Source organism: Triturus cristatus, chromosome 8 (assembly GCF_964204655.1).
Source record: "Triturus cristatus chromosome 8, aTriCri1.1, whole genome shotgun sequence".
Lineage (NCBI taxonomy): Eukaryota > Metazoa > Chordata > Amphibia > Caudata > Salamandridae > Triturus > Triturus cristatus.
Window position 1 is genome coordinate 750,494,332 of NC_140591.1, and position 24,388 is coordinate 750,518,719.

The 24,388-nt window shown below is 44.8% G+C and overlaps 1 protein-coding gene across 3 annotated transcripts in view; it reads right to left on the reverse strand.

Moving 5' to 3' along the window:
- The window catches only part of COL4A1 (collagen type IV alpha 1 chain), a 626,471-nt gene that overhangs the window by 380,194 nt on the left and 221,889 nt on the right, over positions 1-24,388 (reverse strand). For all 3 annotated transcript variants that reach the window (XM_085622171.1, XM_085622169.1, XM_085622170.1), the window contains exons 3-4: positions 8,604-8,693; positions 8,462-8,506 (exon numbers count right to left, since the gene is read on the reverse strand). In XM_085622171.1, coding sequence (XP_085478297.1) covers positions 8,462-8,506; positions 8,604-8,693 — 135 coding nt within the window. The remainder of the gene's footprint in view (positions 1-8,461; positions 8,507-8,603; positions 8,694-24,388) is intronic.

A 24,388-nucleotide genomic window follows, 5' to 3' on the forward strand; every position in this document is an offset into this window, starting at 1 on the left:
GGGGATGGTTTAAAGAATTGGGGGGCATATCATCAAGGCGAAGCGATAAAATTATCGCTGCTTTAGCGACCGTTTTCGGGCGAAAAGCGGCGATAATTTTATTGCACCATCAGCAAGGACACGCTAACACGTGTTCCTATGCCTCTTCACCGGTTTCCTTAACCCCTTCGGTGCTCATGACGGAACGGTTCCGTCATGAGCCACGGTTGAGCTGTGCTCATGACGGAACCGTTCCGTCATGACCACGCCCGCGCAGGAAAAGATCAGCACAGCAGGGGAATCCGTCCAGCATGGAAGGGGTTAACGACTATCATAGTAACGCCAATGATATGCAAAGTGGGCGTACCCGAGTATAATAACGTGGGAAAGGGCGCTAACTGGCCTATCTCCTATCAACAATCTCGTCGCTAACCTTCCTAGCGACGAGAAAAGTTGCGCTAACCGCGCTTATCGCAGGTTACATTACACCTGATATTATTCTTACTAAGCCATATAAACCTATGGTAGGTGGATTGTGGGCATAAGCACACCCTCCTCTATTAACAAGGAATCACCTATCGCTGTGCGATTATCACTGGATTTCCAGCGATAATCAAACATTTTGCAGCTATCGCTTGGATTTTTATCCCTTTGGAGATAAGCGTTGCTGATAGCACGCTATCTCCGCGATGAAATCCATCGATAGCTGGCGATAATTATCCTCACGCTAAGCGCGCTTAGCGATAATTATCGCTGGCTGTTGGTGATATGCCCCGGGATTGGTAGTTCTGTGCCTTCTCCTGACTGTGAAAGATGGCGTGTGGATCATATTCACTTCTGGAGGGATGAAATCCAGTGATCCAACATCTGGCAAATCCATATTTAGTGGCAGTGAGCAATTTAACAGATAATCCACCACACCAAAACTTCTGACAAGTTTAGCTGATCAGTAATTTCGAACTCTCTCGGCAGTGTACTACGAGGTTGTGGTCAGGGGTTCAACCAAAAAGAATGATCCCCCACTCATTAAGGAGTCACTTGATTTTTCCTCCCAAGATATTCTCTTGAATGGGCTGGGTTGCTGCAGAACAAATCTCCCTTCAGAATGTCTACATATGGAGGTGAGCACCAGAACAGTAGGCCAATGCAGCGAGTTTAAAGGTCTGTACTTCTTATGCTAGTTAGGATGAAAAACATGTCTTCAGTAGATCCAAGAACATGAGTAGTGACATAGTTGACGAGGTAAAAGAGGAGACACAGTCGACAACGCATTGAGCGCGAATTTTTCTTTAATATGATATAGCAGTAGCAAAATGATGTATTACTTAGCATTAAACATTTCTTTATTGTGTAGAGAAAATGATGTTTTTCATTTCTTCCTAGAGGTTAGCAGAAGGACCTTCTAGAATGCACGAAGCTCTCTCAGAAGAGCATTACCCTGGATGTGAAGTCATCATAAAAAGGTTTGCTTAGGTGCTTACGACAGGTTACCTTGGCCCTGATCTTCTATGATCCTTCTGTCTTGGATCCCCAGGTTTGTATAGTGACCAGAGGGTGGGAGCTGCTAGCCGGAAGACTGGCACAGGGAGCACATGGAAGTCAGCTGTCACAACCATGATGAGAGGAACCGATAAGGAAGGGCGTTCTCAACAAGTGCTAATGTCACAACCACAGTGAGGCAGGAAATCACTGAACTGATCTTTATAATAGGAAGAACCTGGGGAGCAGCTGTTGCAGAACCATAGAGAGGTCTGGGCTAGGCAAGGACGACCCAAAAAACCTTGCCAATGTTCTGAACCCCAAAGAGGAGATTTTCCACAGTGTGACAATGCCGAGAGAGAAGATTAGATCACCTTTCAAATCCAAACTGCCAACCAGTAAGAAGAGCAAGGCACTAGGGCCCTCATATTTGGGATTTTAGTGTAGGGCAGTGTAGCAAGACAGCTTGCTGCGCTGCCGTACGTGAAAGTGGGGGGACAGGAATGCACCGTATTTATGCAATACGGTGAATTACTGTCCTTTCTCCCTGCGCTGGCACAGTTTGAGCAGCCTAGCACCAACGTAAGCAGCCTAATACATGGAATGCGAACATGCGCTGCCCCAGAGCACCACATTCACGTGAAAAATGGAGTGGCTGCTTTGAAGTCGCTCCGTGATTCACAGTGCAGGTGGCGACCCGCCTGCACTTTTAAGGGGGATTAGAGATCCCCTTGCAAGGGGGATCAGTGAGTGACTACACTCCCATGCAACAGTGTTTTCACCCCCTCTAGAGGGCTGCCATCAGGGAGCGCGCTGACAGTGCGCCACCTCAGTGCGCCTTGTGACAGCTTCATTGCCTCTGTGTCCGCATCTATAATATGGCGAGTGTGCAGAGGCAAAGGGATTCCCTCATTTGCATGGGGCCACGTCCCCTGCAAATGAGGGAACGCCCTCTGAAGATATCACTGGTGCTTTACGTGCACCAGCGCAATCGGTATTACAGAAGGGTACGCACAAGCGTCTGCAGCCCCTTCTGTAATACCAAATTGCCCCAGGGGCGTGCAAAGTGGGCGCAAACACCTGTTGCGCACCCAGGTCACTACCATAATGTGGAGAAATATCCGGGCATCTGTTGAGCTAAATGCCACTGCACCATCAAACAAAACAGGCTGAGAACCAGAGCCTCCCACAACAAAGAGAGAATCGTCAGAGAGGTATGGTAGAGTTGCCTAGTGTACGTTGCAGAGGACTTGAATCGTGCCACATTTTCAGGATATAAATTGTGAAAACATGCAATGTGTGGTCCTCCTTGACCTTCTTTAGATGCCTCTGGTTTAGGCCAGTTGTTGCAATTCGGCATCCTCTTGTGGCCATATATAGTTGTGTCTTTAGGCAGCTGTCTACTGTGGTCTTAATGCAGCACCTTTCCTGGTTTTCAGGCCACATAGGAACTGTAGAAAGTTATGTTGATACTAGGATGGAGGGGAGGAGATTTTAGAGGGTTAATCTTTGTAAGTAAAGCAACCTTGAACCAATTAAGTTGATATTCTGCTAGATGGACAGCTAGTAGGTTATGGGAGGCAGACTTTAGGAATTTGGTGGGTAGGGTGAGAATACCTTGCAGCTATACCTAGGCACCTTGCGGAGCAGATTTTGTACACAACACAGATGTCTAGAACGGTATTCTTTCCTGGATTAGAAGACCATATTGCAACTTCACGGCAAGGAGAAATGGGCAAATAGTTTAAGATTATTAATGCCACATGGTGCTGACTCTTTGGAACTTGCTTCTTCATCTTGGGTAAAAGTGTTGGATAAATGACAATACAGCATTCTAGGTGAAGAAGTACAACTGCAAGGTTTTCTTGTACAGGATGGGCCTGTCCCACAGAAGTCTCAGGAAGTGGAAGGAACTTTTGTAAACTGCGTATATATGGAGTGTAAATGAAAGATGGTTGCCACAAAGACGCCTTAAGTTGTTCGGCGCCGACGTAGGGACCAGAGGGGGCACTGGCTGGCACCGTATCTGTCCATACCTCAGATTTGGACCCATTGAGTTAGAGTCTGTTCTTAGTCATCCATTCCTGGACATGTGCCACGCAACTGTCGAGTTGATATTGAAGCCGATGCTACTGTTATATCCAGACGGGTATCCGGGTATTGTCAGGGTACATGTGGATCCAACATCATAAGTAGCAATTGCGCTAAACCATAGTCCGAAGTACACATTGAAAAAGATTGATGACAACATCATTCCTTGTGCCACACCACAAGTTTAAGCTCTCTGATTGGTTGGTGGGCTATAATTAAGAACAATAACCAGAAAAAAGGACTTGAAAGTATATTTGTCCCATTAACATAAGCAAACAAGTGTAAGCTAACAGGACTATGGCTAATGCTTAATTTGTAAAAAAAATAAAAAAAAAAAAAGAAAAAGAAACAAAGAAACAAAATCAGTGGCTGGGCCCTATGTGATTTTCAGGAAGCCACTGCAGCTTCCACCACCCCCTACCTCTGCCTACAAATGTGACAGTTTGGATTGTTCTGCATCGCCCAAAGCTTTAAGAACACACGACCTTCCTCCTTCACACCGTTTGCACTTATCCCTATTTACTTTGCACTTATCACTTCACTTACACCTATTTAATCTAAAAATGATGATTTTGACATGCTTTTGTCTTTTGAAAGGTTGATATGTTGACCTATTTCTGTGTTCAACTGATTAAATTCAGTCATTCATGCATCTCAATAGGTGTTGTCATAATTCTGTATAAGTCTGCTCAACAAACGTGTGCTCTAATTGTGTAAAATTATTCCACTGTGACTGTCTTTTTATGTACCAATATATATACCCGAGTCCAGTGGTCTATCGGGTCACCCCATTGATATATAACTGAAGCGGCGATAATGGGCTTGATAATATGCCGCAGAGAATTCCCATAGAAGCCCATGTTCACACTAGAACATGGGCTTCTATGGGAATACTCAAGGGCCTATTATCAAGCCCGTTATCGCCGGTTTAGCAGCAGTTTTCTGCCACTAAAGTGGCAATAATTTTAACGCTGTGCTTGATAATATGCCCTTAAGTGTGTTGCCTCATGTTAGCTTCTATACCTGACAGGATGCCTTGATGTTAAATTCGATAAAAGTTTTATTATAAATAAATTACTTTAAAGCATTTATCAGACAGTCATGGGCAAAAATGTGTATCTTGGGGGGCAGCAATAGGCATTTGACTGTATCTGCAAGTTGTGGGGATGTAATGGGCATGTGAGGCAATTATCTTTGTGCTTTTGAGACTGTGATGGGTATATGCCTAGGCATGGCAGGCTGCATGTTACCTTTGTGGAGAACCCTGCATATGGTTAAGTGGCACTAGGCGTTTGAAGCTGTACTTGTGCATCAAAAGACTGTACCAGGCATTTGAGGCCATACGTCTGAATCAAGAGACTGCACCGTGCATCTGAGAGCATAGGTCTGCATACATGTCAACATTTAAGAAAAGGAAAATGGAAGATTTAAAATAAAGAATCAGGAGAATATATTTCGCCCATTGATTTCTCTTGAAGTTGAGGCAATTTCAGGCAGGAGACAGACAAAATAAAGCCAGTTTTTGCATCAAGAGGCTGCACTGGGCATCTGAGGCCGTAGATCTGCATCAAGAGGCTGCACTGGGCATCTGAATGGGTTCTATGACAGAGGCATGCACGGCTAAACCACACATGCCTCTCCAACGCTGCAGAAACAACAAATGCATCTCAACCAGTAGTGGCTCACAAAGGTAAGAGCGGTGGGGCAAGGCAGGGGCAGGGCGGGGCAGGGCAGGGCGGGGTGGGGGTGGTGGAATTCGACAGACGACGGGATAAGTAATAATAAATAAATAAATAAATAAATAAAACCACTTACTCGGCGATGCCGCAAGCGCAAAGTAAGTGGTTTTATTTATTTACTTAATTAATGTTACTTATGCTGTTTTCGGTCTCATTTCACCACCCCACCACTCTTACCTGTGCGAGCAGCAACTGGTCTTAACAACGCATTACTTTACCATGCATTCCATTACCACGTAATTTTGTGGTAAAGGGATATGTGTGGTAAAGATCACACTCCAGCCCCCCTGCCCTGAGCCCTACAAACAACACAGACCCCCCACCTGAGCCCTAAAAACAACCCCAGCCCCCCGAGTCCTAAAAACATCCGCTACCCCCACTGAGCCCCATAAACAACCTGACCTCCCTCCCGAGACCTAAAAACAACCCGACGCCCCCGAACCCTGAAAGCAACCTGACCCCCACTGAGCCCTAAAAACTACCCCCATCCCTTCAAAACCAGGCCCCCGCCCCACTTACATGACCACGTCCCGGAGCTCCCTCTCCCGATCTTTCATCTTCCTGTGCACACCCATCCGTGCATCTAGACAGCGCACTGCCTTAATCATGCATATGCGTGGTTAAGGCGAGCGTGGTTCCACTTGCGGGCAAACAGCACGTGTGGCTCAGCCCACGTTGTAAAGGCCATTTCCCATTTGAAGGCAGTGCATCTGCATCAAGAGGCTGCACTGGGCATCTGAGGGCATAGGCCCGCGTCAAGAGGCTGCACAGGGCATCTGATGGCATAAGCCTGCGCCAAGAGGCTGCACTGGGCATCTGAGGGCATAGACCTGCGTCAAGAGGCTGCACTGTGCTTTGGAGGTTTTATGTCTGCATCAAGAGGCAGCGCTGGGCATCTGAGGGCATAGGCCTGCGTCACGAGGCTGCTCTGGGCATCTGAGGGCATAAACCTGCGCCAAGAGGCTGCACTGGGCATCTGAGGGCATAAGCCTGCATCAAGAGGCTGCACTGGGCATCTGAGGGCATAGGCCTGCGTCAAGAGGCTGCACTGGGCATCTGAGGGTATAAGTCTGCATCAAGAGGCTGCACTGGGCATCTGAGGGCATATGCCTGCGTCAAGAGGCTGCACTGGGCATCTGAGGGCATAAGCCTGCATCAAGAGGCTGCACTGGGCATCTGAGGGCATAGGCCTGCGTCAAGAGGCTGCACTGGGCATCTGAGGGCATAGGCCTGCCTCACGAGGCTGCTCTGGGCATCTGAGGGCATAAGCCTGCGCCAAGAGGCTGCACTGGGCATCTGAGGGCATAGACCTGCATCAAGAGGCAGCGCTGGGCATCTGAGGGCATAGGCCTGCGTCAAGAGGCTGCACTGGGCATCTGAGGGCATAGGTCTGCGTCAATAGGCTGCACTGTGCTTTTGAGGCCTCTTCTGCATCAAGAGGCAGCACTGGGCATCTCAGGAGTAGGTCTGCACGAAGAGGCTGCACTGGGCATCTCAGGGCATAGGTCTACACGAAGAGGCTGCACTGGGCATTTAAGGGCATGGGCCTGCATTAAGAGTCTGCATCGGGCATTTGAAAATGAACTTAGGCCTGGTAACATTCACTGATAAGTTCTGGATGCACTTGTGCATGGCGAGTCTTTGCTGGCATTTGACGCTGCTATCGTGTACGGGGATACTGCAGCTGGTATATGAGTCTCTGCATATCATGAGGCTGCACTGCTCATATGAGGCAGAACATTTCAGACAGTAACATTGCTTATGACACCATTAGGGGCAAATGCCATTGCACGGGGAGGCTTCACTGAGCATTTAAGTATATGTATGCACATTGTGAGTCTGCAGTGTGCAGACAAGGCCACATCTGGGGCCATGCCTGTGCACGAGCTTAATATACCAGGGCAGATGGTGGTTGCGTTTTGAGAATATGAGGCTATTCCATGACAGGTGATGCTATACTGGGCATATTCCAGCTGTGCCTGAATATCATGGCAGTCTGGGGCTGTGTGGTGGCAATGAGGCATATGATGGCTCTATCCATACAACGGTTGGTGGCACTATTGGCTTATAATGGCTAAATCCCTGTCTTATCTTGGCAACACCGTAAACACTATATAAGTGGTAACTAGTAATTAAAATGTATTGCCTTAGTAATTTTTTTTGTTTCCTTTACTTTGGTGATGTCTTTTTCTGTGATATCCCTGGGGTCAAAAATCACATAATAACAGCATTGATGTTCTTTTGGGGTGAAAGGGTCATTTGGTAGCACTTTCTGTAATGTCAGAAGAGAGGAAAGCAATGCTGCATGATGTCAGCTCCACCACTCCTTGTATTTTGGTGACTCCACGTCCATATCACTGGCATCAACATGGATTTCCATGCATTTTGCAACAACATTGTCTGTTGATTTCATTTTCTGAAGAGTTTCTCTAACAGAGACAGTCATCCTTTACATTTCATTCTCGGATATATGCAACAGATTTAAAAAGCAAAATGTATCTATCGGGCCTAAAATTCACTATATTGTAATTGCATTTATATAGTGCTTATTATGCCTGAGGAGGTATTGTAGCGCTTTACGTCAAGCAGCGAGCTGCTCCGGAATCCAAGGTTAGTGTTTAATCCAGTGGTTCTTGTTGGTGATTGTGATTAGTTTTATGCCCTCAATTGGATTCCATGCAATTTTTCTAGCAACTTTGTGGTTAATTAAATTAGTAGGAATAGCGTGTGGTCATTAGAGGGGGGCATGCGACTTCGTGCAGATGGCAGGTGGGATTAGTAGAAGACATAGAGATTACGTATTGTCAGGTTGGAGAGTATGAATTTCAAAGAAGGTGAGGTTGTGATCTTTGAGATGTGGTGTGGGCAGTTTGCAGAAATACAATAATAGAGATTAAGGCAAACATGCACATGCCCTACTGTAGGCTGTACTCATGGAGAGAAGGCTTGCAGAAGATGGAAGGTAATGACAAGATAGTTCAAAGAAAAAAAGGGAGAGGCAACAATAAGATGTTTTAAGTGAAGGTCAACATTTTCATGCAGGGTTTTAGGAATAGATTAGAGTTTTGAGATAGCTTGCACCGTAAAGGTACAAAATTGTAGAAAAAATACTTTCGAAATTGTCATTCTTTCCTTTTAGACAAATCGTTTTGTTTCAGTAACTGTGCACTTACCCTTGTCCCTTTTGTTCCAGGCAGGCCTGGCTCTCCAGTGTCACCCTAGAAAAAACATACACAGTGGTTGATTAGCACTCACTTGGAAGCCGACGACAAACCATGGCACTGCATCAGTAGTGTGACGCTCTATAGCCCCTACCTTAAATCCTAGTGGCCCCTGGGGCCCCTCAGGTCCTTGCATTCCAGGAAAACCAATGATTCCAGGCAGGCCTGGCAAGCCCCGTTCACCCTGTGAAGAACAGAACAGAAGCACATGAGCTTCATGAGGTCAGACAAGAAACAACACAGGCACACTCTTCAGCAACACATTACAAGGATCTAATATTGGCGTATCAATAAAATGGCCATTATTTCTTGCATGAAACTTTCACTTCTATCCTTGATGGACAAGCATGATTGTCTGCTGTGCACATTGTGATACACTCTTTGGCAATAGGAAACAAGATTCAGAAAGTGCCATACTTTGATTGAATTGCACGCACCTTAGAAACACTTCTGGGCCTCATTTACAAGCCTATTGCACCACCATATGATGTTTTTTTACGCACAGGCAGCGCAATGGGCTTGCCCATATTTACAAGGCCACCTAAAGGCACCCTCCGTGTCTTTTCATGGCTGTGTTAAAAATGGGCCCTTTCACACATTACTCTGTGTGAAAGGAGCGTTCCATGGGTGTTTCTGTGGGTGTTCCCACGCAACATCCATGGCCTGAAAATAACCTGAAAATGTGCTTCCTACTTTTAACAAACAAGAAATTTCAACGTGTTCTGTAATGCACCCTTAGGCAGTCGTTTGCATTTAATATGTTGAGCTAGCGGGGGGCTCCTTCGCAATGGCAGAGGAGCGTTGCCACACTGGCTCAGAGGCAGCAGGTGAAAAATAAAATGATATTCTATCATTGTTTTATTTCTCACCTCTTGGCTGAGCCAGCGTGCGTAGGGAGGGCTGGGCCATGAGAGGGAGAGGGGACTGGTTTGTGCACTTCTAAGTGAGCATGTGTGTTTGGCCAGCCTTCTTAGGCCGGCCAAACACACATGAGCACTTAGGGGCATACTATCAAGCAAGGCGATAAAATTATCGCCGCTTTAGCGGCAGAAAACTGCAGCTAAAACGGCGATAATGGGCTTGATAATATACTCTATAGAATTCCAATTGAAGCCCATGTTAGATGTGAAGGACATCTAACCTGGGCTTCAATTGGAATTCCATAGAGCATATTATCATGCCCATTATCGCCGTTTTAGCGGCAGTTTTCTGCCGCTAAAGCGGCGATAATTTTATCGCCTGGCTTGATAATATGCCCCTATGGTTTCTCGAACCAGGCTGTATTGACCAGCCAGGTTGGAGGAACAGCACAGACTCCCTGTCCTGAGCCGAGCCTCAAAACAGCCCACTCAGGCCAATCCCCACGCTGCTCTCATTGCATGAGAACAGCATGGCGATTGGCTGAAGCTGGATCACTATAACAAGATTGGCTGGCTCAGATACATAGAGGTGGAACTGACTGCAATCGGGAAGGGAAATCTATTTAGAGACCCCTCATCATGTAGGAGGGTTTTGAAACGGCAAATCACTGAGCTATATCTCCAGAGGGCCAATTTTGTCCGGAGGGAAAAGAATCAGCGACAAAAGGCATCCCTTGCATATGATCTAATTCTGCCAAGATTAGGGGAAGGATTCTCATACCTCTCTCGCATCAGCATTTTGCAACATAGATTTATTCTACTGCGTTTTCGCTTAAACTTTATCCCACTGATGCTAGGTTTCCCAGAGTGGACGGGACGTTTAAACTCTCAGATTTGTCTCCCTGTCCCTGAGATAACCACTCGCCCCAAATGGATTTACATTTAGTATTATTCTGCAAGTTCTACCATACTGAAAGGAAAGCTTCCATCCTTCAAATTCTAAGGCGCTATATTTTCACTCAATGTAGGGAGGCACTGTATTTTTTAAAGGCACTTTCTGGTCCCTTTGTCTGTTTTTCTGTTGCAAGTTTTTTGTGGGCCTGTCTGAGAAAGAGGAAGACCCAGGGTCTGCTGTCTTAAACTGTTGTAATAATGCGAAGAATTGATTTATTTAAGTGATGTGGACCCAAGAGCCCTAAAACTTTCCAAGATTTTGATTGTTCTTTTAAATGGTTTTAAAATATTATCTTTACTTGATATGGCTCATTTGATGAAATTGTCTAAAACCCCACAAGAACTTAATTGTTTTTTAATTGTCTTCATACGGTTTTCATAATATTGTTTTATGGCTCATCAGATGAAATTATGCTTTTATAATCTGTTTTAAAAAGAGATCAAATAAAGATTTATGATTATGATTATGGACAGGGAGTCTGTGATGCTGGGACCAGAAAGAACACCGAGGCGTGACCCGACCCTAGAGGCGGCCGGCAGCTTCAGGTAAGTTCCTTTTTAATTATTATTATCCCCCCCCACAGCGCTCACCCTCCTGCTCTCACCCCTGCACCTCCACTACCTGCCTCACCACTTTCTGTTTGTGGCGGCCGCCACTGTGAGCTAGTGGTTATGTCTTGATTGCACAAGTCATTTAAGATACCGCTTAATAGCTTTTGCATGGTAGTGCAATGCAATACTCTGTGTGGTATAACACAAGTGCTGATTTCTTTTCATTCACGCCATCAATGTGGTAAATATGTCTCAACTATAACTGTTGCTGTGGGGAGCGCAATTACGATCCACTCCCAGTCGCACTGCGAAAATGGATACATCATCCAACTTATAGTTCCACCTTTAATTTTTCTCCACGTAGTATACCAAAAATCTTTATGCTCTTCTTTTTAATCCACATATATGGTTTCTTTCATTTTTTCTGCTTCTTATATTCTAGATGTGTCCATCCGGACCTCTTCAAGAACACGCTCAAAATGCAAGGTTCGTTCCAGACAGCATTTCTTTATTAACACCCAATGCATTTCAGGCTTATGCCAGCCCTTCGTCAGGGGTAACTGCAGATTAACAATTTAAGAGACAACACGCCCTTACTACATTATCCTTTGTATAACATTTGAAAATTCATCTTATCACCACAATTTTGCTTATGAAATCTTACAAACACAAAATCCCTTCCCAAGTCTATGACTTCATCCCCCCAACTACACCAATCTATCTCATTCTACCACTAAACTGTGCCATGATATTTCCCCACTGTTAACTAACACCATCCTTTTAACATAGAACTTTCTGTTCCAAACCCCTCCTTCATCAATTAATCCCATTCTCCCCCATTCAGTCATTCCAATCACCTATGAATCAATCATACACACTCTCACCCATCCACTTCACTTGCCTCTCACGCATTCACACTCTCATGCAACTTCCTGAATTCACGTAATCAGTCATACTCACTGCACTCACAACACTCACTCATCCACAACGCTAGTCTCCCGCACATTCCCCTGCTCCTGTTACTCCCAGTCCCCACTGATTACACCATCGCTACTAACGCTCATACGACATTTGCATACCACCCCTTTCTAATCAACTATAACTGTGTCATTTTGCATGGCATAACGCAGCTGGTTCTCAAGTAGCAATACATTGTGCAAATTTGAATGTATCTGCGCCATTGTTCGCTAAACGTGTCAGCAGCAAGTCATGTAATTAATATATAAATCTTAACAGAACATGAAACAACTTTGCAAAAAGATGTGAAGGTTTGAAGTCACTGTAAAAAATTAGAATTCATTCAATATGTTTATCTTTAAATATAAATAATGTTTTAAAATTAAAACTGGTGCATCTTCACACTATTCTTAAAATCTTGTTTGCAAAATTAAATGGCACGCTCGACATTGAATACATCTCCATTCCCTGAGCTGGTTATCCAACCAACAAGCGCAGATATAACCTCAGCATATCTCTGATTACTATCTGCCGTCTATGCAATGTCTACATTTGTCACTTGGGGGCATATTTATGAGGCCCTTGCACCTCCGGAACATTACTTTTTGTGAAACTCCGGCAGCACAAACTACAAAATCATAGCTATGAGGTCATGCAAAACTACTTTGCGTGGCTTTGAATGGCGTCATAGTTATGGAGTAAGGCAAGGCAGGTTAAATCGATGCTTTGCCTTACTCTGCGCTCAGGAGGCATTCCCTGGGTATTGTAGTGGGTATTCTCACGCACAAAACATGGATTTTGATGGCTCCCCTGATTTACAAGGAGAAATTATTTTATTTCTCCTAGTTTATTCTGTTTTCCAAGTGTGCTGCATTCTGCAGCACACATCGAAAGAGGAAAACGCCTCCCCCCACATAAAAACAATCCTGCACAAAAAAATCTTTACGATAACACAGGCACCCTTGCAGCATGGTGCAAGGGTGCCTGCGTTGGCGCTTGGGTGCCAAAACAGTGCCAGCACTGGAGGGAAGGACAGGAATGCACCGCATTAGATAAATATGGTACACTCCTGCCCTTTCACTTTGACATAGGGCAGTGCAGCAAGGTGACTTGCTGTGCTGCCCTACATCAAATCCCAATAAATGAGGCCCTTGGTGTACAGAGCATCTCATGCAGTGGCGGCTCCTCCACAATGGCGGAGGAGCGTCGTCCCACTGCCTGGCTCAGAAACAGTAAATGTAAATTAGACCGATGTTTTTGCATCATTTAAATTTACATGTGCCAGCTCTTGGCCAGCGCTGTTGGGAGAGGTGGGGCAAAGGTATGGGAGGGTGAAGGAGGAGTGCTAGTGCAGTCCACTCCCTAAGTGCACATATTTGTTTTGCTTGGCTGTCTCAAGCCGACCAAAACACACATGCAAACTTAGGATTTCTCCAGCCCAGCTGCATTGAGCAGCCAGACTCTAGAAAACCTACAGACTGAGGGGATTGTACAGGGAGTCTGTCCCAGGGCTGCTGGGACCAGCAGGCAGGAAGAGGAGAGGTGGCATGAGGAGACGCGACGCTGGAGCAGCCCGCGGCAAAGCTACATTTTATTAATATTTTTTTAATTATATTCAATGACCCTTGTGCGACACCTCCTGCGTGACCTCACTCTCCCCCACCACCCTTCGTTTATATCGGCCGCAGCTGCTCTCATGTCAGCTTTTCACAGTTGTTTGCCTACACCATCTTGGATGCAGATGGGCCTCTTATTGGACTGACAGGCCTTTCTGCATTGGTTCAGAGAGGGATTCAGATCTGTGGTGCTGTGCTCCTAATCATTGCATTGGGTCAAGTCTTACCAGTGGAGATCTTGCGGCCCTAGTGCTTGTGTGGTATGTCGTTTCATTTTCATTTTTCGTTTTAATGTCAGGGAGGAATGATATTTGCTTTTTTCATAAATCAGCTTATTTCATCCATCCTTACTTATACCCAGAATGACATTGGTTTTCAGAGTGAGCATAGTGGTACATTTTAGAGCTGTGTTGGCTCTATTGATTGTTAAGCTTGATAAAGTTTAGCACAGTGACAATTCTATACATTTATATTAAAATCAGGTTCTGTCACTTGATCTGTTTTAGTTGTGGGAGTTTGCTTTAACATTAAAAATGTACAACTGATGAGATAAATGCCTGCCCACCCCCATTTACTGTCTGCCTTTTCTAGCCTTTCTTGTCTGTTTTCTTCAGCCTGGTTGTTAAATTCTCAAAATACCCTTGTTAGGAAGTTCAGCCCAGTCCAAGGGTGTAACACAGGCCCTGAATCCCCTGTGACACAGGGGCCCCCAAAATCCTTCAGAGAGCCACGTTTTGCCCAACATCAATAAGTCTTTGTTAGATATGGGAGACTCAGGGGCCCCTATTCGCATTCTGCAGGGGGATTTCATCATTTTAGTATATGCCACTGGCCTCGTCTTCAATCACAAATTATTGACCATGGATGATATTATAAATCTGAGATAAAGCATTTCTGGGGCAACAGCAGTCTAAACTAATTTATGAAAATGGAAAACAAGCAGCAAGTACAATCTGAAAAAAGAATATGCAACTTACATTTGTATGTACATAGACCCCGATCAATTTCAATTGTACTCCTTCAGTGTGTTTTTTTTTTTTTTAATTTCTGCACATCCTCACTTGCTCTCTTCCAGTACATTGGGAATTGGAGTCTTTACAACGCCCTGCCTTATACTTGGCCACCAGGAAACTGACCCGGCTTAGCGGGTCTCAAAAGGCAAATTTAAGCCGGTGGTTTCCGGTCTGAATTGTCACACATGTAGGAGTGTTGTGGTTAGTACCTGTGCTGGTACTGTTACTGGCAGCAATTGGTGGTACAAGCTGTAATGGCCACCTGACAAGGGCCTGGCACTTATTTTTTACAAAGAAAGCACAGTTGGCATTCCTCCTAGTGACTCCGCCCATCCTGTCTCTGCACTTTCTGACAGCATGCCCTCTCTGTCACCCATGTCTCAAATGTTCCTGGAGATATTTTTTTCCATTTGCAGCACTGTACTGAACACACCTCTTAGCAAACTCTGCATTTTCAATAGCTTTATTTCGTTTTAGTGATGGTTTGATTGTCAGATCAATTCAAAATACGTAATCAAGCCACCCTCTCAAGGGTACAGCAACTGGACCACTCCACAGCACTAGACCCTCAACTCTACATTTGTATTTTTCATTAATCTAAAACGATATAATCATGTGACCTTTGAACTTTTCCCAAAGCGTTCCAGCGCGATTGAAAGGTGCCGAATAAGCTGATCGAGAAAATGTATCAATACTTTGTGTCTTAACTTCGCATGTATGCTTTTTGTATAGCCCCATCAATTGCCCTGTTCTGCTTGAAGTTCATTGGCAATGATTGCAAATGTGACCTTACTAATTCATTTGACACTTCAACATAAACCCAGTGAATGCAACAACATACAACGATGTACAGCTAATTTTCTTCATAAATTAGCTTTTCTTTACCTATGAAACCGAACCATAAAGGGCATTATAGAGGCGCTGCATATTTTCCAAATGTTGTTACAGTGCTGCACTCTGTATAATTACCGGCAGAGGGCGCGCCGAAATCGAATAGAAACGACAGACAATGTTTTCGACCCCATCATCTGCCATTTTCAGTAACCTTCAGACACAGAATCAATCAAACGTGTCACTGTCACAGAAACTTTCAACTGGTGAAATTCATACTGCAGAAAAAAAATACCCAGTGGCAAAAATGGATGAAACGAATTGCGGATCCATGTATAGCATTAGAACTGGATATTAATAATTTAAATGAGTAATAGAGATTTCAACCAAAAATATAATTGCAACCAATGTCTCTTGTTTATAAAAATGGACTGATCAATCCTGTTGTTATTCCAGTGATAAAAAAAATAAAAAATCATTTTGCAAAGGTATGGGTCCTATATCCCACAGTCCAAATCTAAGTTGCCTGGTTGTCCTCTTCCTTCCCCATTTTGTATTACTTTAAATTGTTTTACGCACTTCAGGGGCATATTAACAAGGGCCGGCGGTAAATATCGCAAAGCGCGCTTAGCACTATCTCTGGAATTTATCGCCTGGTTAGCGCGTTATCAACAACGCGCATTGCCGAGGCGATAAAAATTCCAGAGATAGTGTGGATATCGCCGTTTTCCACCATGGAAAACAGCGATATCCTAGATGATAGGGCCTGTGGTCTTAGCCACAGAATCCACCACCTATGTTAAGTATACCTTAGGCCGGAATTTAACAGACGTTAAATTCCTGCGTTAAGCCATACTTAACGCGATTTAAATAATCGCTACCCTTCCTTGTTAATATCGCGAAGCTGCCTTCGTGATATTTTCCCTGGTTGGTATCACAGCCATGCCTACTTTGCATCTCATTAGCGATGCAAAGTTAGGAATGCTGGAAACGGGTGCTAAGTCAGCAAAACACGCGATAGCGTGTCTTTGCTGATAAGGCGATAAAATAATCGCCGCTTATTGGCCGAAAACAGTTACAAAAGCGGCGATAATTTTATAGCGCCGCCTTGTTAATATGCCCCTCAGTTACTTTTCTCTTGCATTGTATCTCGCTGGTTAGTTGCAAAGCGCACTTTAGACTTTCTACGGTACAGCTGTACACCAGAAAACCAGAAAAGCACACCAACAACAAAATCACGTTAAGACTCTGTTACGGTTAAGATGGGAACCCTAAGGAACTCACCAGAAAAATAGAACTAAAGGGGATATAGAGAAAGTGAAAAGAGCATATTGGGAAAGTGCCCTGGAGCAGGTTTGGAGAAATCAGACAGCAGGGAGTTTAACGGATCAATTCTTAAATCACAAATGTTTTCCGGAATTTAAATTATACATGGATAGAATTGCTCCATTACACGCAAAACGCTTATATGTTCAATTTAGACATGGCATGCTACTGTTAAGATCATCACCTGCCATTAGGTGAGAGAAAACAGGCCGTTCCCCCACTCCCGGCCCTCCCTGCCCGCCCTGGAAAGAGACAGAAGAACATTTAATCTTTTTCTCTCCTAGATATTTATTGCCATGCAAGAAATGGATTATTGCTATATGCAGGCTGGAGTTGTGGACTATTATTGGGAGGCACTAAAAACCTTGAAAAGTGATACTAGGGAAAGGATTGTGTTTGCCGTTTCCCATTTTCTGCAGTGGGCTTGGAAAATTAGAGCCAAAGCGCTATCTGCAAATGAGCTTCCAGTTAGTGAACAAACACTGTGATCACTGATCACTTTTTATGAAATAAACAAATGTGAATTTAGTTTGTTCCATTATTTGCTTTGATGCAAATACTGTTTGCCCCAATCTGTTTGAATTTAGTTTGTAATAATTTCATATACTTCCCCGGTGATATTGAAAGTATTTTTGACATTGGAGCAGTTTAAGGTTGGTCTTTGTATATTGTAATCAATTTGTTCCACAGAATATTGTTGGTAAAAATATTGCCTGACATAAATATTGTTTTTAAAGTATGATTTGCAAAAATGTCATCCCATTTGGTGTTGAGTTTCTATTATTAATTCCAATGGCATAATGTTTCAAGACAATATCTTGGATGCAATAAATTTGTCAGAAGATATTTCGTCCACAAAAATTCTGGTGCCTAACTTATATTCTGCAAAATTAGTCAAACCAAGAATTAATAATCCAATATGGTATCAAAACACATTATGTTTTACCAATACAGTTTGCTAATCTATGAAGTAATTGGATTATCTTTAAAATGTCGAAGTTAGCATCTACTTTAAATTCCTCCCCGCAATAAATCTAAATATTTCATAAACCTATAAAGTCCGGCGGTGCAAAGGCCCTGATTATCTATACCAGAAGCTCAAACGTTATCACCCTGCTAGGAGTCGGCATTCCAGAGAGAAGGAGCGACTGTCAGTCCTGCATATTCGCTGATCTAGATGCGGAGGAAGGTCCTTTTCTTATTTGGTCCCAACACTTTGGAACAAATTGCCATTTTCTGTCTGAACCTACCAAGACCATAACACATTTAGGAAACCATTAGAAAAGGCATTGTTTTAGATTTGCTTTTGCCTTATTGTACTGGCGGTGTGCCGAGATACCCCGGTTGGGGTGATTTGTGCATGTTACTAAATAAAATCATTCATTCAATTAGAATATTCAAATGTTGGGAGCTCTATAGACAAAATAGGATGCCATTGATTGAAGTATGGCCTTTTTTGCATATTTATGTTTTTTCACATTTTGAGCAGAGTGACTATAAACAGGCCCTGAAGAATTCCACAAACCTGAAGGTCAATAGGCAGAAACATGTTGACCATATTCTAAAAGGGCAACATCCATAACCCTTTTCACGTCGCTTTTTTAGTCCTACCTTATTAAAATGTAGCTTTGTCCACCAGGAGTTAGTTTTAATTCACCTTTGATGTTATTTTGCACTCTAACCCTCGCTCCAGAGTACATTGGGGGATTAAAAAACACCTCACGCTCCTCTCCTGCGGGAGAGTTTAAGCCCACACTGTGTACTTTGCGGACACAGTGTGCAAGAGGGAACCCAATGATGATGCATGTCACCCTCGGGTGAGTGAGGGTTCTAGTCTTTACAAGACGAATTGCCCATTTCCCATATCCACCTCCCCACACACACTTTTTCAAGATTATAGCTAGGACGTCCATTTTTCTTTTTGTGAGTTTGACTTTAGTGGAGAAAGACCATAGATGAAATTGCTCCACAGTTCACCCTCATAGTGATTATATATAAACCAAAGTGTATTGCCTGCTACCATCCCACTGTATTTAACATGCCAGTGCTCTGCCAAATGTGATGCAGCGTGTGCTATGAAATTCGTTTTATTTATTTATTTGTATACTTACCTCTGTTCGTCCATTATCCGGAGCTTACTACTCCCACCCAGCCCCTCCCCCGTCCTGCGTCACTGCCCAGCAGCACTCCCTCCAGGAGCAGCTACTGTTACTGAAGCCGAAATGTAATTGGATCTAGGGTGTTTTTAGGGCAAAATAAGTACAATGTGAACCCAACCTGTGATGTACTGTTCCCCATAAGACAATGATACTGTGAATGAGTTTAATGTTTGTTAAGTATCCAATTGGAGCAGTTATATATATATATTCATATATATATATAATGGTCATTTTATAAAGCGCACTGAACCCCAAACCAGGTTTACTGGTGTTAAACTTGCAACTGGTGATAAAGAGGAGTGGACCATGGGAACATGTTAATTAAAAAGGTAGTCTTTGAGATCATCTTCTTACCTTCATGGGTGACTGAATGACCGGACAGCTGGAGTTTGTCACATGTAGAAGCAGTAAGGAATTGAGAAGAACCACCACCAGTCCTGAATGTCTTAATACGGGGACAATGGTAAAGGTGGCAGACAAGGATCTAAGGGCGTGGGAGGGCGTGTAGGGAGGGAAGAAGCTGTTTTGCGTTCAGGTAGTGGGGGCCTTGATTTCTAACAGCATTATAGCAAACGCATAAGGCTTTGAAAGTGCAGCATTTCTCCACCAAGATTGTGCACTGATGGGCCCATGTTGGTTCATACTTACTGAGACCAAGGACCAGGCTAGCAGCTTTGTTCTGTATGCTCTGGAGTCTATCCAATATGGCTCATTCCTGTCCTTTCCCCTTGCCCCGTTTTGTCAGCCTGGCGACAACGCAGGCGCCCTTGCACTGTGGTGCAAGGGCGCCGGTGTTGTAGCCAGATTGTTTTTGTGCAGGAAGGGGCCCCTTCCTCACAAAACAATCCGGAAAGACTTTTTCCTCTTTCTATGGGTGCTGCACAATGCAGCACACATAAAAAGAGGGAAACACAAGGAGAAATAAAGATATGTCTCCTCGTTGTGCCTCACCTGGGGAGGTGTATCTTTTTGTCACATTGGTTTACCAGGTTTGGTATGTCTGGGAATGTGTCAAAACCCATGCGAGTTGCATGGGAACACCCACACAATGCCCATGGAACGCCTTGCTTGTGCAGATTAATACAAGGCGTCGATTTGTGCTGTGCTGCATTCCTCCATATTTTTTAAGCCATTCAAAGCCACGCAAAGTGGCTTTCCTTAGCTTCAAAAATATGTCTTTAGGTTTGTGTTGCCCTTGCACCACCTTGCATGGGGCAAGAGCAAAGCAAACCAGGTCATATATATGGCCCCAAGTGTCCCAGCTCTGTGCGTGACTATGTGGTCCTTTCACGTATTTTGTCTGTATTATGGAACTTATACTGATTTTATAATTAATTGTATAAACAAGACTACGAATCCCAGAATCCACAGAAAAGACCAGCACTGGAATAGTTCTTCATGCATGGAACTAGAGAACTTGTCAGGGCTGGGGAATCCCAGTGGGATACTGTTGCTGTAAGAAATAGTGTCGAGGGGGCATATTTAAACCCTTTGCAAAGGGGGCCTCTGTTCCCCCTTTGCAAATTGGTAACGGAATGTACGGCAGCAATTGGCAATTTGTGCTTTAGTCAACAAGATCATACAATACAGATCATTCATATCAGTAAACACACTCTGGAAATGGGAACAAATATGAGCTCGAATGCCATGTTCCCTCACGTTTATTGTTTTTTGTGTTTTTCTTTCAAAACTCAGAACTGCGTGGGAAGCATCATTTACAGGCTCACAGCCTGCCAATGGCTAAAAACAATTCTTTACAGGGTCACACGAGGGCGCTGTTGTCACTGCACAGGCGAGGTCGAAATCCACGCTCGCTAGCCAAGTTGACTTAAAAAATAAGTTTGTAACTTGGGTCTCTCTTTTCCTCCCATTTCGGTTATTACGAATGTTCATTGAGCTGAATGTACAGGAAAGGGAAATAAATTATACTACTGGAATGCGGCGCGGTTTACTTTTGGGACGGCGCTGCTCTAAGAGATAACACTGTTAGACCATAATTAGCTTCCTTTGTGAACATCCAAGCAAGAGGGGAAAAAGCCAGACGAGCGGGTGCAGTTTTCAATATCACAGTTTGACCTTCGTAATACTATCGAGACAGTTAAAATTAATTTGACCGACTTTAAAATTAATTTGACCGACTAAGGCCTCTGCGTAACGTTCTGAATGTGGCCGAAAGATGTGCTAAATCCATTCTGCACTATTGGCCAGAGCTGCCGACCTTATGGGTGGGATACCAGGTTCCAGGGGCGTTTTAAGGATTTTGGGGGCCCTGGGCCAAATGCATTTTGGGGGCCCCTGTTCAGAGCAACTTTGTGTTTATGATCCGGTTTCACCTTTCATGCCCTCTTTGGTCAAATTCGGAATGTATTTACATCTAATATTCAGGGATAGTGATGTGTGTTTTCAGTATCGTAACACAGCAGCAGCTCACTAATATTACTGCAAATAATCTCTGTCACACCCTCCCATTTCTCCTGTATTGATTTAAAAGAAACTTTTTAGGATTAACATCTCTTTATTATTTTAACACATTACATCACATTACGAGCCACCTACATCCACAGGCCGGAGGCGATGGAACTTCTTGCATACAGTGAATGTCATTTAATAACAATAATAGAACTAAAGGAGTAAAAGGTCAGGCACAAGATGGGAGGAGGGGAGGAGGGAAGGCAGTCGCTGGAATGGAGCCTACATTATGGCTTCTCTTTGACTCTGGTGCATCATGTATCCACCTCTGGTGTTTGTGTCGTTAAGCATAGGATTTTCAAATATTGAGCATAGGGCAATTCTCGGAATTCATCCGACAAATATTGTATGCAGGGGTGCCACATAACAAAGCGAGCAAATTGCTGTATGGCTATAGCTGTCAGCTTTTCCATGACCAGTATGCCCCAGACCTTATGTAATCAATCCAGGTGTGTCGACACTGTGTCCCTTCCCCACTTCACAAGCAGGAGTTGTTTCGCTGCACCCAGCAGCAAGGTGATCACTCTACCTCCGTGCGAGCGCAGCAGGTGTAAGGGGATTGGGAAGGCCTAAGAGTATGTAGCTTGGGAATTTGGGAATGTCAGTTTGGAATATACTGTTGACCGAGTCCAAGACCTTGGACCAGAAGGGTTCCAACTTGGGACAGTGCCAGAGTATGTGCATGAGGGTGTCCTGATGTTCACAATGGAGCCAACATCCCCCATCACCGGACTGGTTCCATGCCGCCACTCTGTCAGGCATCTGATACTAGTAATAAACGATCTTGAGGAGCATCTCTTTACTAGTGGTGTTCAGTGCTGAGGAGCGCGCTCTGTGGAGTATGTCATTCCATTCCTTATCCGTAAAAGTACGCTCGCATTCTCTCTCCCAGCAGGCGCGGGCCTGCGAGGCTAAGGGGCGGATCGGTTTTACTGAGATGGCGTAAATGTCTGAGAGTAGCTTGGCATCCGAGGTTCTAGTGAGGATCCACTTCTCGAATGCCATCAGAGGTCAACTGGCATGCGGGGGGACCCAGGGCTGAGAGCCCCAGTGCGCCAACATTAGATATTGCCACTGTGTCAATTGTGGAAGATTGTAGTGGGTTTGCAAAGTGCGGAAATCAGCGTCAAACATGTCGCCTGTACACTTACAGTTGGCTTCCTGCCAGATCTTAAACACTGCCCCTGTGAGTGCCAGTGGAAAGTCTGGGTTACCAATCACAGGAGTTTATGGCGATATTGGAGTGGAGAGCCCATGTTGTTGCTGTACCTTATCCCACACCCTCACTGTGGCCCGCATGACTGGGGAGACATACACGCCCAAGGGTCTGTGTGCTTTCAGCAACCAAGGTATCTTCCAAATATGGGTGGCTGAGATGGCCTGCTCAAGGAAGCACCAATGCTTTTCAGTGAATGGACAGGACCATTCCACCCTGTAGCCGAGCTGCGCCACCAGATAATAACACCGCAGGTTCGGAACGCCCAAGCCGCCAGCAGCCAAGGGGAGGTAGGCGCAGGCCTCGGATATACGTGCTTGCTTGCCTTCCCAAATAAAGTCCCACAGGAGGGATTGTATCCTATCCAAGACCCATGGAGGGGGCTGGAGGGTCAGTGTTTGCATGGTGTAAAGGAGCTTAGGCAGGAGTGTCATCTTAATTGCTGCAAGGCGGCCCATCCATGAAAGCTTATGCGTCTTCCATTTGGCGAGATTGTGCCTCGTAAGTGCTAGGAGGGCCCCATAATTATAAGCAGCAGCGGCTGTAGTTGTGGAGTGCACGCATAGACCGAGGTACTAGATGCTGTTGTCTGGCCATCTTTATGGGTATTTGCCCTGTAGCCGAGAGCGTTCAATGTCAGGGATGGTTAGGCCTAGGAGCAGGGACTTCTGAGGGTTGATTTTAAAACCGGAGGCTGCGCAGAACTCCTCCGTGTCTCAACAGAACCGCTTCTAGAGAGGTGCGAGGGTCTGTGAGCGTGAGAAGCACGTCATCAGCATATAACATTATCTTGTGTTCCCTACCTCCCATTCCGACCCCAGAGATGAGTCGAGAAAGCCTTATTCATTCAGCAAATGGCTCCATGTAGAGCGCAAAAAGTAGTGGCGACCGAGGGAAGCCCTGTCTGGTCCCTCTCTGAATGGGGAAAGCAGATGATTTAATACCGTTGACTTGTACATTCAATTGGGGAGCAGAGTAGCAGGAGTGGAACCAGCCACAAAGCCTGGGCCCAAATCCAAATCTCTCCAACACTCGGTGTAGGTAAGGCCAGTGCACAAGGTCGAATGCTTTCTTAGCAAGCATCTATGATCAATGCTAAGGCTGGGGCCTCTGTACGTTGAATTTTGTCCAGTAGATCGCACAATCTTTTAGTGTTGTCGCTACAGCCTCTTTCCTAGACAAAACTGTCCTGGTCAGAATCCACCAATCCCTGCATATAAGGGGCCAGCCTGTGCGCCAGGATGCTGGTGAAGATTTTTGGATCAATGTTCAATAGTGAAATTGGGCGATAAGAAGCACAGTCCCTAGGATCTTTTCCTGGTTTCAGGATCACTCTGATAGTGGCTTAGAGTATTGATTCCCGCAGCGTCTCCCCCCCTTCAATGAATTGTACACCCATGCCAAGATGGGAGCTATCTGTACCCCAAAGAGTTTATAGAACTCTGCCCCATACCCATCGAGCCAGGGGCCTTGTTAGACTTTAGTTTCTGAATTGCTAGGAGGACCTCCTGTGTGCTTATGTCCTATTCCAGCGCTTCAAAGGTCAACCCAGTCGCCACTGATGGAGGCACCGGAGCAAGGTAAGCTGCAAAGTCTATGTCGAGGAGCTGCTTGGCCTGATAAAGCTTGTAATAAAAATATCGGAAGGCATTAGCCACCTGTAAGTCCGAAGAACAAAGGGAGTCGTCCGTAGTCCGCACCTCGGGGACCTGCCGATCCGATGCCTGCGCTCGAAGGCGGTGGGCTAACATGACCCCTGCCTGTTTTCTCCCTGCATAACATGTCTGACGAATTCTAAGAAGGTCATCCTCAACACGTCTCATATCTAGTTCCTACAGTTGTTTTCTTGTCATGTTCAACTGCTGACTTTTTATCACTGATCGTAACATGGGCCGACTCCATGTCTTTGATCTGTGCTCCCAGGCT